Raw genomic sequence first — 13,634 nt, 5'->3', positions numbered from 1 at the left:
GACTGAATAATTCTCTCCTCACTGCACATTAAACTCTCCAAAACACGTCCTACAAACATCAGAGCAATTCAAATGAGAAAGTTACAAGTCATAAAGTGAGTCTTGATCAGTATCTCGACCAACTGCACTAAACACAGTTTTTAAAAGCGGGACGAGTCAAAATGATCACTGTGGTAAATAAACACTACAAGTTACTGAAAAGTAGCAGTGCTGTAGCCCTGGAGTCTGACATACTTTCATGTTCATGTCTTGTCAAGGACACAGTATGTAATTATCTGGTCTCGACTACAACACTGAAAAGTTGTGTAAACTATCCTGAAGTCATTTAAGGCAGCGCTATTTTATCATGATATTATCAGACTGTCATTTTGAAAGGAACACAAAACAAAAGCATATAATTTCACCAAAAATGTGATAAAAAAGTGCCATAGCCTTTCAGATATTAAACATGTTAATACCACGTAGCATCCATCCATCCATGCATCTGTCCAACTATCCATCTGTATATCTATCTATCCATCCATCCATCCATCCATCCATCCATCCATCCATCCATCCATCCATCCATCCATCCATGCATCCGTCCAACTATCTATCTATCTATCTATCTATCTATCTATCTATCTATCTATCTATCTATCTATCTATCTATCTATCTATCTATCTATCTATCTATCTATCCATCTATCTATCCATCCATCTATCTATCTATCTATCTGTTTTTTTCTGTTTATTTTTCTAATTTTCTCTGAAATGTGTCACTTTGGTTTTCAGTAGTGTTGCATCGGTTAATGTAATTTTTACATTAAAGGTGCAATATATATATATATATATATATATATAAAAACAATAGACACATTTGTTTTGATGAGACAGAACAGCATCCCACAATCCCACATTCGATATTTTTTCCCCCAAACTCACAAACTGTTACACAATCTGCCTGTTTGAGCTTCTGAGCATTCTTTACATGTACAGCCTACACACACACACACACACACACACACACTAATGAGAGCTTATATCAGAGGTCACAGAGTTTGCAGAGCGCTGACAGAATCTGTCCATCCGACTCATAATGCTAATCTGCGTCTCATAGTATTTGATCTTCATTCTGGCTCAGATCTCACATCTCTCAGTCACAAGACCAAACTAAAAAAACTTTCAGCATTCACAACCAATAAACCATTACACATGTCATGAATCATGAAAATATAATAACAATATATATATATATAGTTGCTTTTGGATACTAGCAGGCCCAAGTCCTAACCTGTGATATATATATACAATATGCTATTTTTTTTCTCCATTACAATATCCTAAATTGTTCCTGATCATAATAAACAATGTGAGCAACTACAGCAAACTGCCTTTTCTCTTGCACTCCATCATTCCGGATATGACTCATCATTACATAAAGAAAACTAAATCCATCCCTGCTTTTTCCAAACTGTAATGATCAGCGAATGCAGTGGGAAACATAGTGCCACACCTCAAACAGAAAGGCTTGAGGCTGGATATCACTCTAACTCTTGTGGCGATGCATCAAGTCATTGTGGTCTCGCAGCGCGTATGGAAATGCCATAATCTTCTGAATGATACCATATATGGATGGTGTTTGTGGTGGGGTTGCCACGGCAACAATCAAAGAGCATTTTACAATGTGGCCCTAGGGAAAGTGGTGCATGAACTTTTCCTGCCTGTGTTCAGAGTATCAAGTTCAAGGAAAACAATAAAGATAAACCCTGATGACCGCATACGAGTAAACACAGATGGATTCAGGGGCTTCTCTGGAAAGCTTTGTGCACCTGCACCGGTTCTGCATGGTTTGACGTAACTAACTATTTAAGGATCAACACGTCCTGCAGTCAGGACACGATCAAATGTCATCCGTTTACAAAGCCAGAAATATCCTATGACAGAAAGATAGCCCTGAAAGACACCAGACAATACATGGCATTTGTTTGCAAAACCTGAAAAGGGAGAGAAGTGTAGAATGGTAACAAATGTCTTAAAGTGACCTGAACACACAGTTCCTGATGTCAGCATTAATAATCGGAATAAAATGATGCGATTATCAAAACGCAAAAGCTTTTATTTAATTAAATAAATATATGCGCTGTGTTTCAGAGTGAAGCGAGGCGCTTTTCTTTCACACGCGAGCAGCTCATGATCTGGTGTTTTAAGGCTCAGTTCACAGTAAACGCTGCCCCACTCGTCTCTGCATCCGTTTGAGTCGTTTATAACATGAAACATGTGACAACCGTATTCCCTAACTTGTAATGACAAATGCTTATAAACTGCCAGTCGTCAACAAAACAAAAGCTTTAAGGGATTCCTGTGGTTTTCTGCCAATTTCCACCATGTTTTAAAATAAAATAATAATAATAAAAAAATATATATTATATATATATATATATATATATATATATATATATATATATATATATATATATATATATTATATATATATATATATATATATATACACACACACACACACACACACACACACACACACACACACACACACACACACACACACACACACACACAAACACACACCATAAAAACAGTTACTGTAAAATACAATTAGTATTATATTTTTCTTTATACAATAGAAATATTTCTTATTTTGTTTAATATTTTTAATTAGTAAAAATAATAATAATCATAATGAAAACAACAAAACATTATTATTACTACAATTATTTTAAATATAATAATATAATTATATTACTATAACAACAACAACTAATAATAATAATTAATTATTATTATTAATATTTAGTAATAATACACATAATGAAACATTATTATTATCATCATCATTTTACAGTCATATCGATATATAATCACAACATTGTTGGATTATATATATGCAAACAAGCTCAGCAAAATAAAATTGTAATTAATTTTTACATTTTTAAATTTATTTAGTAATAAAAATCATAATGAAACATTATCACTGATATTGTTAATATTATTATTCTTCTTCTTATTATTATTATTAATAATAATTGTGCAGCCCTACAAACTAGCAAAGCAAAAATATATATTTGTATTTTTTCATTATTCAGTAACAATAATCATAATGAAACACTATTAATAATAATAATAATTATTATTATTATTATTAATAATAATATTTTGTCGTATCGATATATAATCAACATTTTTGTGAATTATATATGCAAACAAGCACAGCAAAATAAAATGTTATTTAATTCTAACATAAATTTAGTAATAATAATATTTATTAAACATTATCATTGATATTGTTAATATTATTATTATTGTTTTATAATCATATAAATATAATAATCACAACATTTTTGGACAAATTGTGCAGCCCTACAAACTAGCAAAGCACAAAAAATATATATTTTTTTCATAATTCAAAAACATTATTATTATTATTATTATTATTATTATTAATATTTAGATTATTATTATATAATAAAACATCATTATTATTATTTATATTATTAATACTACTACTACTACTACTACTACTAAATAATAATAATAATAATAATAATAATTATTATTATTATTATTAATATTATATTAATAATAATAATAATAATAATATTTTGTCATAATTACAGTTGAATATTATAATCACAACATTTTGTGAAAAATTGTGCAGCCCTACAAACTAGCACAGCAAACAACAACAAAAATGTAAAAATCCCAATTTGATTTTTTCCCTTATCTTTGCTGATCTTAAAAAGGATGGTGAATAAATGCAAGCAGTGATCTCACCTTACTCTTCATCATGTCCTGGACGCGCTCTGACATGGACTGACCCGCCTTCGGCCTGACGAGAATGTACAGGGCGTTGACCTCCGGGCAGGAGCGCAAGAGTTTCTCCACCAGCACCTTTCCCATGAAGCCCGTGGCCCCCGTGATCAGCACGTTCTTCCCCGCGTACCACTCTGAGATCGAGGCCATGATGATTATGAGAGATGAACGCCGTTCCTCCTGGACACTGACAGAGAAACAGAGACACGCTGAGCAATTCACCTGATTTACCAGTCAAAACACATCATCCTCATCAGTGAGGAATACTATTGTTTGACCGAACTTTACACTTACACCGACAGCAGTGATATTTAGACATTAATGTGAGCACAAATAAAGACTAACCAGAAAAGGATTTGTCCCTTTGCTATGCCCCGCCCTCCACAGTAGCTGTTTGTGGTTTCAAAGAAGTTCACAGTGAATTGTAAAGTGTTACTAAGTGGTTGCTAGGTGGTTTCTTACTGGCCCTCATGTGTCTATAAGAGTTTTTCATCCACTAGGTGACAATTGTGCATCTGATCATTGAGTACAGTAACTACACACACACTGAATGCTATGGTGTTTGGTGTTTGTTTTAACGCTTACGTGAGCAGTAGTAACGGTAATGTTAGACTTGGCAAACACAACTAACACTGAGTAGGTGTATACAAACGTCTGACAAATGATGTAGATTTATTCATCCTGGATCATTTGTGTTTGTACAACGTTTTAATGACATACTGAAACAGATATAAAATACTAGATAGATAGATAGATAGATAGATAGATAGATAGATAGATAGATAGATAGATAGATAGATAGATAGATAGATAGATAGATAGATAGATAGATAGATAGATAGATAGATAGATAGATAGATAGATAGATAGATAGATAGATAGATAGATAGATAGATAGATAGATAGATAGATAGAACGATAGATAGAACGATAGATAGATAGATAGATAGATAGATAGATAGATAGACAGACAGACAGACAGATAGATCAACAGATAGAACGATAGATAGAACGATAGATAGAATGATAGATAGAACGATAGATAGATAGAACGATAGATAGATAGATAGAACGATAGATAGATAGATAGATAGATAGATAGATAGATAGATAGATAGATAGATAGATAGATAGATAGATAGATAGATAGATAGATAGAACAATAGAACGATAGATAGAACGATAGAACGATAGAACGATAGAACGATAGATAGATAGATAGATAGATAGATAGATAGATAGATAGATAGATAGATAGATAGATAGATAGATAGATAGATAGAACGATAGATAGATAGAACGATAGATAGATAGAACGACAGACAGACAGACAGACAGACAGACAGATAGACAGATAGATAGATAGATAGATAGATAGATAGAACGATAGATAGATAGAACGATAGATAGATAGAACGATAGATAGAACGATAGATAGATAGACAGACAGACAGACAGACAGACAGATAGATAGATAGATAGATAGATAGATAGATAGATAGAACGATAGATAGAACGATAGATAGAACGATAGATAGATAGAACGATAGATAGATAGATCGATAGATAGATAGATAGATAGATAGATAGATAGATAGATAGATAGATAGATAGATAGATAGATAGATAGATAGATAGAACGATAGATAGATAGATAGATAGATAGACAGACAGACAGACAGACAGATAGATAGAACAACAGATAGATTTATGTTTATATTACTTTTTTGTGTGTGTGTATATATATATATATATATATATATATATATATATATATATATATGTTTAGAATGTTTAGAATATATTTGTATTACTTAGAAATTATATATTACATATTAAAATTATATAAAAGAATTCATACATACTACCTGTATATATATTTATATACACCCACACCCACACACACACATATATAAATATATATACACACACATAAATATATAAATTCAATTTTTATTTTTTTTATTTATATTTAATTTTATAATTTGTATATAATGTGTTTATTAGAATATATTTGTATTACATAGAAATTATATATTAAAATTATATAATTAATCTAAATTAAAAACAAAAAATTGGAATGACAAATAGAAAAAAGAAATAAACATCCATTTAAAATCACTCTATTCAGAAACAACAGTATGCAACTCTGTTGCACTCTATTCCTCCGGTCCTTCCGGCTTTAAGAGGGTGCAGTAAATCAAGCCCCGTGGCAACGAAATATGACTCACTACATCTTCTGCCAGCTATTACATCACTTATACACTCGTCCAGCCCGGTCTAGCGGCTGCGGATCTGTCCAAGTCTACAGTTCAGAAACATTCTCATCTGTGCTCTGATCTCCTGTGAGCCGCCCTTCACAAACGCCCCACCCTCATTCTGAACGGACAGAGAGAGCGAGGAAGAAAGGGCGGGACACTTGGAATACGACTGATGGGAATGAGGAAGAAGGAACACTTGAAAACACTGTGAATGAATCTGACACTCACTCTCTAAGACTGATATATGACAGAGCAACAAGCAATCTGTCTCAGATAGCCATTTATCTCTGGTTATTTTAGAAGGTCAATGAATTTAATTGTACAAAGAGCTTCCATCTTTAGTGGTATTTCTCATACCATACATTCAGGCACGTGTGATGATGGCATGAAAGTGTGTTATCTAACAGCTGATCTCAGGTCAGTCTCGGTCACTCCGCAGGTGTCGGGATTCTCCCTCAGGCTAAAATCTTCTCAACTGGTGTCACAGGCTCATGAGAGATTCACGTTTATTTCCCCTTCACCAGATTCAGACCAGTAGTGGAGAATTGTTCACATTTTTCTTCTGTGCATCCTTGCATTACCTTCCTCTCCTGCTTGCTTTTTGTTTCACTGCTGTTCAAAAGTTTGGTGTCAGTAAGATTTTTAAATGTTTTCTGAAATAAGTCTCTTATGCTCACCGAGGCTGCATTTATTTGATCAAAAAAAAAAAAAAAAATACAGTAAAAATTTAAAAATATTTTTACAATATCAAATAATTTTTTCTATTTTAATATCTTTTAAAACATAATTTATTCCTGTGATCAAAGCTGTATTTTCAGCATCATTACTCCAGTCTTCAGTGTCACATGATCCTTCAGAAATCATTCTAATATGATGATTTGCTGCTCAAGAAACATTTCTTATTATTATCAATGTTGAAAACAGTTGTGCTAATTCATATCTTTGTAGAAACCATGACACATTTTGGCTATGTTCAAAAATCTGATTTTTTGCATATCCATATTTTACCCAGATGTGTTTTTGAAAGTCTGGACAGCTGTCTTCTGCATCACTTTTAATGAAACACACAACAATAATGTCAAAACTGTTGATGGAAATGCCAGAAGTATTCATACAGTATTAATACGCCATTTTCCTGTGCACTGGAAACTCAACAAGGTGCTTATTTCCAGAGCGAGATGATGCTCCTGCATCCGTTTGGAAAGCCTCGTCACATACGTCCCAAAGCAACCTATCCTAGTTATGTCTGGACACACAAATCTTATTTGATCAGTTGCAATTAACAGTGTGGACAGTCTGCCCGAAAAGATCTGATTTGAGAAACAAATCTGATTCACCTGCAGTCTGAACACAGCCTTTATTTTTTTCAGGATTCTTTGATGAATACAAAATTCAAAAGAACAGCATTTATTTGAAATAGAAATATTTTGTCACATTATAAATGTCTTTACTGTCACTTTTGATCAATTGAATGCATCCTTGATGAATAAGTTTATTGATTTCTTTTATATTGGCCACTGGTCACCCGGCTCTCGGTCGAGCACTAGTGTGTATATAGAGCTGAATAGATTTAAAATTCACTCATGCACATTTACTTCTGTGTTTTTACGGAGAAGTTCATGTTTTGAATAACAGCTTCATCTGTTTTTAATGATTTTTGGAACTAGTAGAAGTATATCAGTTCCTCCTAACAATTTCTAAAGGTCTACAGGTATAAAACATCAGAGAATGGCTTCCTCAACTGACCTAAAGAGCATGAAGCCTCTTTGAACATGAGTAAACAAAACATCCTCTTTCCTGCACGGATGCAGACCGGGCTCAGAAACACGACCAGCACAAAGAGCTCTGATGTTTGAGGTGGAGCGTCTCTGTGTCTTGAGTTTGCACCGTCTTTGAATAAGTGACTATTTTTAAGAGCTGTAAACAAATGTATGTTTGGCAGCTTTCAGTATCACCGAGAGGCTAAAAAAAGGAAAGGGTTTCCTAAAACTGTTAGTTTGTACCTCACAAAAAGTGATTTCCTCATGATCTGATTCACACACACAAAATCACACATAATCACAAAAACACTTGTTTCAAAGCAGCGTTACTATGGAAGCTTGTTTCCGACACGGAATTAAAAAAAAATAAAAGATAATTGCAACTTTTTATCTCAAAATTCTTTTTTTTTTCTTTCAGAACAGCAAGATATAAAGTTGCAACTGTGTGTTATAAAGACCTTTTTTTCTCAGAAAAAGACTTTTCTCAGCTTTTTTTTTATAAAATCTAATTCTGAGAGAAAAAAAATACTGACTTTTTCCTCAGAATTTCAACTTTATAACTTTATAACTTTATAACAAAACTGAGAAAAAAAAAAAAGTTAGAATTGTGAGATAAAAAGTCACAATGACCTTTTTTAATTTTTATTCAGTGGGGGAAACAAGCTTCCATAACTATCGTGAACAAAACTTAAAAAAAAAAATTGTTAAATGAAATAAAGCTGAAATAAAATAACATTAGTTGAAAAACAAACTACATGAAAATTATAAATGTTGCCTTGGCAATAAAATTAAATAAGTTTAAGTTGAAGCTCTAAAACTATTAACTGTAAATAAATAATAACAAACTAAAACTGAAAATAATAAATGAAACCTAAATAGCAATATTGACAAAATCATATAACGGAATTACTAAAAAGTTTACTAAAATTAACATGAAAACTAAAAATATAAAGATAAAAGCTAATTCAAAATAAAATAACACTTTCAAAGTAGGATTTACTTCAGAAATTGCTAGTAAATTTCACAAATAATTACAAAGAAATGGCAAGCAACACGTTGAATTTAACATTAAATTTTGAAGTAGAAATACTTAAATAGAATTTTCTTATAAAACGTATTTCAATAATCTGTTATATTTACAACTTATTTACAGTGTTTTAATATTCTGCAAAACTTCATTTTGACTCCATTCAAAATTAATAATGCACTTGTGTTTTGTTGCTAAACCTTTGCATGATTTTGTTAAAATGCTTTGCATTGCAATGCAGTAAAATCACTTTCCTGTCATTCCAATTCAACATCCTGTTGGGCATGTGGCCAATTCAATTCAAATTCTACTTTGTGCATTTGAAAGGAAGCCAATTCTTCAATCCGGACACACACACAGAGCTCTGGTTTCAGTAGTTTCAGAGGTTTATAACTGTGCAGAGAGCAAACAGGCAACCCATCGACCCTTAAAAGGTGCCATCGAATGTTTTTTTACAAGATGTAATATAAGTCTAAGTCTTCACAGACACATTCATCCCCTGAATGTGTCTGTGAAGTTTCAGCTCAAAATACCCCACAGATTTTTTTTTATTAATTTTTTTAACTGCAGTGTATTTACAAAGTTCACACAGATAATATAACCCTCAAATGGATCTTTACAAAGTGTTCGTCATGTATGCTGCATGCATGCTTCGGATCATGTGAGTATAGTATTTATTTGGATGTTTACATTGGATTCTGAATGAGTTTGATAGTGCTCCGTGGCTAAAGCTAACATTACACACTGTTGGAGAGATTTATAAAGAATGAAGTCGTTTATGAATTATACAGACTGCAAGTGTTTAATAATGAAAATAATGACGGCTCTTGTCTCCGTGAATACAGTAATAAACAATGTTAACTTTAACCACATTTAAAAGTACATTAGCAACATGCTAACGAAACATTTAGAAAGACAATTTACAAATATGACTAAAAATATTATGATATCATGGAACATGTCAGTTATTATCGCTCAGTTATTGTTCTTGCTTGCTTACCTAGACTGATGATTCAGCTGTGCAGATCCAGACATACTGGCTGCCTTTGTCTAATGACTTTCATAATGCCGTGAACATGAGCTGGCATATGCAAATATTTGGGGCGTACATATTAATGATCCCGACTGTTACGTAACAGTCGGTGTTATGTTGAGATTCGCCTGTTCGTCGGAGGTCTTTTAAACAAATGAGATTTACATAAGGAGGAGGAAACAATGGAGTTTGAAACTCAATGTATGTTTTTTCCATGTACTGAACTCTTGTTATTTAACTATGCCAAGGTAAATTCAATTTTTAATTCTAGGGCACCTTTAAAGAGGACATATTATGCCCTCTCTTAAAGTCCTAATTTTGTTTTTGGACATTTTCATGCTTTGAAATATTTGACATTGTTGCAGTTTGTTTAGTTTCCGTCTCTATGAAGCCCCTCCTTCTGAAAAGCACAGTGTGCTCTGATTGGTTGTCTGGATCAGTGTGTTGTGAAAAAAATAAAGGGGCAGGAATTATTTAAAAGAGGAATATTGTGACGTGTTCATTCCCAGAAGAAAACTCAAGACTGCAATAGAGGCGTTTCAGAAACAGTGACACAGATATAGAGAATAACTCCTGCTGGAGGGACTTTGTAACATTTTTCATGCTCAAACAGCAACATTAAACACTAAAGAGAGCTGAACATGTCAAAAAGCACATTAGGTCCTCTTTAACACATATGAACACGACCTTAGCTTTCACACAAACACATGTCAGCTACACCGGTGCGATTTATTATGCACAACTTCAGAGCTATTCCAGCGGCGATCTGATACAGTCCTGATACAATACACCACAACAGACTGCTTTTATTTGGGCTTGAATTACGGGAAGTGCCGGCGAAAGCAACTTTATCTGCAGATGGGCGTCTGTTTCTGCATCTCTTCCAAGAATGAAGAAACAAACACGATGCAACCCAACACACAATCACTCTCACCGGCCAACAGCTCAGCGCTGCCCGTCTGGGGTTATAAAGGACACTGCGTACAAAACAAGCATCAAACCACAGGAAACAATCTACCCAAACAGGAAGAGGATTTCAGATCTGTTGAGATCCGCACGGATTACCGATTACAGTTTTAGAGGAATGTTACGAGGTCAATACAGGTTAAATTTTATCATCACAGTGATAAGTTGTTGGATGTATACGGGAAAGACACTTGTCCACATGTCACTGATGCTTGAGATGTCAAACCTTTAGGGAGATTTGTGTGTTTGACATGTAAATAAATGTTTTGAAAGAAATTAATAGCCTACTTTTATTCAGCAAGGATGCATTAAACTGCATTAAATCAAAAGTTTATAATGTTTCAAATAAATGCTGTTCATTTTCTATTAATCGAAGTATCCTGAAAAAAAAAAGTTTGCACGAAAATATGAAGCAGCACAACTGTTTTCAACATTGATAAAAATAAGAAATGTTTCTTGAGCAGCAAATCATCATATTAGAATGATTTCTGAAGGATCATGTGACACTGAATAATGATGCTGAAAATTCAGCTTTGATCACAGGAATAAATTACATTTTAACATTTCAAATAGAAAAAAATATTTTATATTGTAATAATGTTTTAACATTTTTACTGTATTTTTGATCAAATAAATGCAGCCTGACTGATCATAAGTGACTTATTTCACAAACATTTAAAAATCTTACTGACAACAAACTTTTGAACAGCAGTGAACACAAACGAAACAAAAAGCAAGCAGGAGAGGAAGGTAATGCAAGATGCACAGGAGAAAAATGTGAACAATTCTCCACTACCTGTCTGAATCTGGTGAAGGGGAAATAAACGTGAATCTCTCATGAGCCTGTGACACCAGTTGGGAAGATTTCAGCCTGAGGGAGAATCCCGACACCTGCGGAGCGACCGAGACTGACCTGAGATCAGCTGTTAGATAACACACTTTCATGCCATCATCACACGTGCCTGAATGTATGGTATGAGAAATACCACTAAAGATGGAAATAATATTCATTTGTTTTATCACAATATGATAATGTTTCAGCAAATGAACCACAAATAGAATTTTAGAATTTTATAGAATTAATTACTTTAGCCAGGTCCTCAAAGACATTCTCCAGGATTATTTTGGAGGGAAAACATAAGCAGAAAGCAATGGATTTGATTCAGAGAAATAATATCTTATATTTCAATACAAACATATTCAGTTTTCATTTCGATTAACTTATACTACTTATATGTTGACTTGCTGCCATTAGTCACTTTACAGCATTGCAGTGTGTGCGTGTGTGTTGATTGATTTGCCCTACATCAGTTAAATATCCTCTGGGGGCAGCGAGAGCAGATTGCTAACAACATCATTAGCTAATGCATCACTCTAACACTCACTGCTGCTCAATGTACATTCAGAGATGGCCAATAATGGCATCTCATTAGAAGAATGCACTCTAAATTCTAGCACAATACGATGCAAATGTCACTGTTACTGTCAATCATACAGTCAAGGTATAAATAAAGGTTCCAAAAGGAATTTTTCACAGTGATGTCATAGAAGAACCAACAAATGTCCCGCCCCTTACCATAACCGGTGCTGCGTCCCAATTCGCATACTATGCATCCTAAATAGTATTCGAAAAAAGAATTAGTATGTCCCAAATCGTAGTATGTTGAAATGAGTATTCCAAAGATACCCGGATGGTGTACTTTTTCCGGTTAGAATTCGAAGTGCAGATCCGTGTACACTTCTAACGGCTAATATTGCCCATAACACATTGCGCTGTGGACGAGGATTCGATTAGAACTACAAATACGAATAAAAAGTGTTTAAAAACTACAAACATGACGGACGTGCGAGGTATGACGGTTAAGATAAAGGGGCTTGAATGATTAATAAGCAGTGTCTAACCTGACAAAAAGATATTTATTAAATGTTATCCACATTATATTTCATCTGCAACAGCATTGTGAACTTTTATAACGATGTGTTTGGTCATTAACTTTTAAATGCATCATTATGCAAAGATGAGGAGAGTTCTCTGCATGAAAGACCCATGACTGGCAGATCAACGTGCGACTACATTTCTCTCCGAAACGGTAGGAAAATAAATTTAATTTAAATGTGGAGGATTTTAACTGTGACATGATGATTGACACGGTAGTTTAAACAGTTACAGGTTGAGTAACTTAAGCAACAGAACGTCCGTTAAAGACGCAGTTATGACGAGGTAGTATGTCCCAAAACTTGCATACTCTTCTACTACACACTCAAAATTATGTACTTTTTCTTTACAAAAAGAGTACCTACTTTTAGGACGTAGTATAAGTAGGCGAATTGGGACGCAGCACGGGAGTTTCAACTCACTCGCTACTAACTAGTACTTTTACAACAAAACCTGCCCAACTGCTACTCAAAACTCATCCGGCAGCAACAGTGATAAAGTAACCCACACTACTACTAACTCAACTAGGCCCTGCTCCTGGATTTTACACATGCCTTTGGGCGTGAATTATTTAAATGAGAAATATTGTGACAATATTATGAAACACTTGCATTTATTAGAAAAAAATGCATTTACTAAAAAAAACGTGCACTAAACTGAAAGCACAGTTAGGAACGGTCACATAAATCCTTTCTTAAAAAGAAACCAACTTCACGACATGTCAAAAGAAGCTGCACAACATCCCTCATCAGAGAATGTAGCTGTTCAAGATGCCTCAAGACATGAAAGTCAAACAAACAAGGAGCTTCCAAAGACACACCGTCACCTGAGGTTACAGACA

The 13,634-nt window shown here is 33.7% G+C and overlaps 1 protein-coding gene across 8 annotated transcripts in view; it reads right to left on the bottom strand.

Annotated features, from left to right (window-relative positions):
• si:dkey-97m3.1 (fatty acyl-CoA reductase 1) overlaps window positions 1-13,634 on the bottom strand; it is a 95,673-nt gene that overhangs the window by 72,696 nt on the left and 9,343 nt on the right. For 6 of the 8 annotated variants that reach the window (XR_010895656.1, XR_010895657.1, XR_010895654.1 and 3 more), the window contains exon 2: window positions 3,772-3,997. Coding sequence is in view for 3 of the 8 variants with exons in the window: in XM_067391492.1 (XP_067247593.1) it covers window positions 3,772-3,960 (189 nt within the window). In the remaining 5 variants the exon portion in view is untranslated. Of the gene's footprint in view, window positions 1-3,771; window positions 3,998-6,428; window positions 6,524-11,653; window positions 11,673-13,634 lie in introns of those variants that run through there. The other 2 variants (XM_067391494.1, XM_067391493.1) reach the window with 2 other exon arrangements.

This window comes from Chanodichthys erythropterus, chromosome 8, assembly GCF_024489055.1.
Source record: "Chanodichthys erythropterus isolate Z2021 chromosome 8, ASM2448905v1, whole genome shotgun sequence".
Lineage (NCBI taxonomy): Eukaryota > Metazoa > Chordata > Actinopteri > Cypriniformes > Xenocyprididae > Chanodichthys > Chanodichthys erythropterus.
This window is presented reverse-complemented; position numbering and strand designations above follow the sequence as displayed.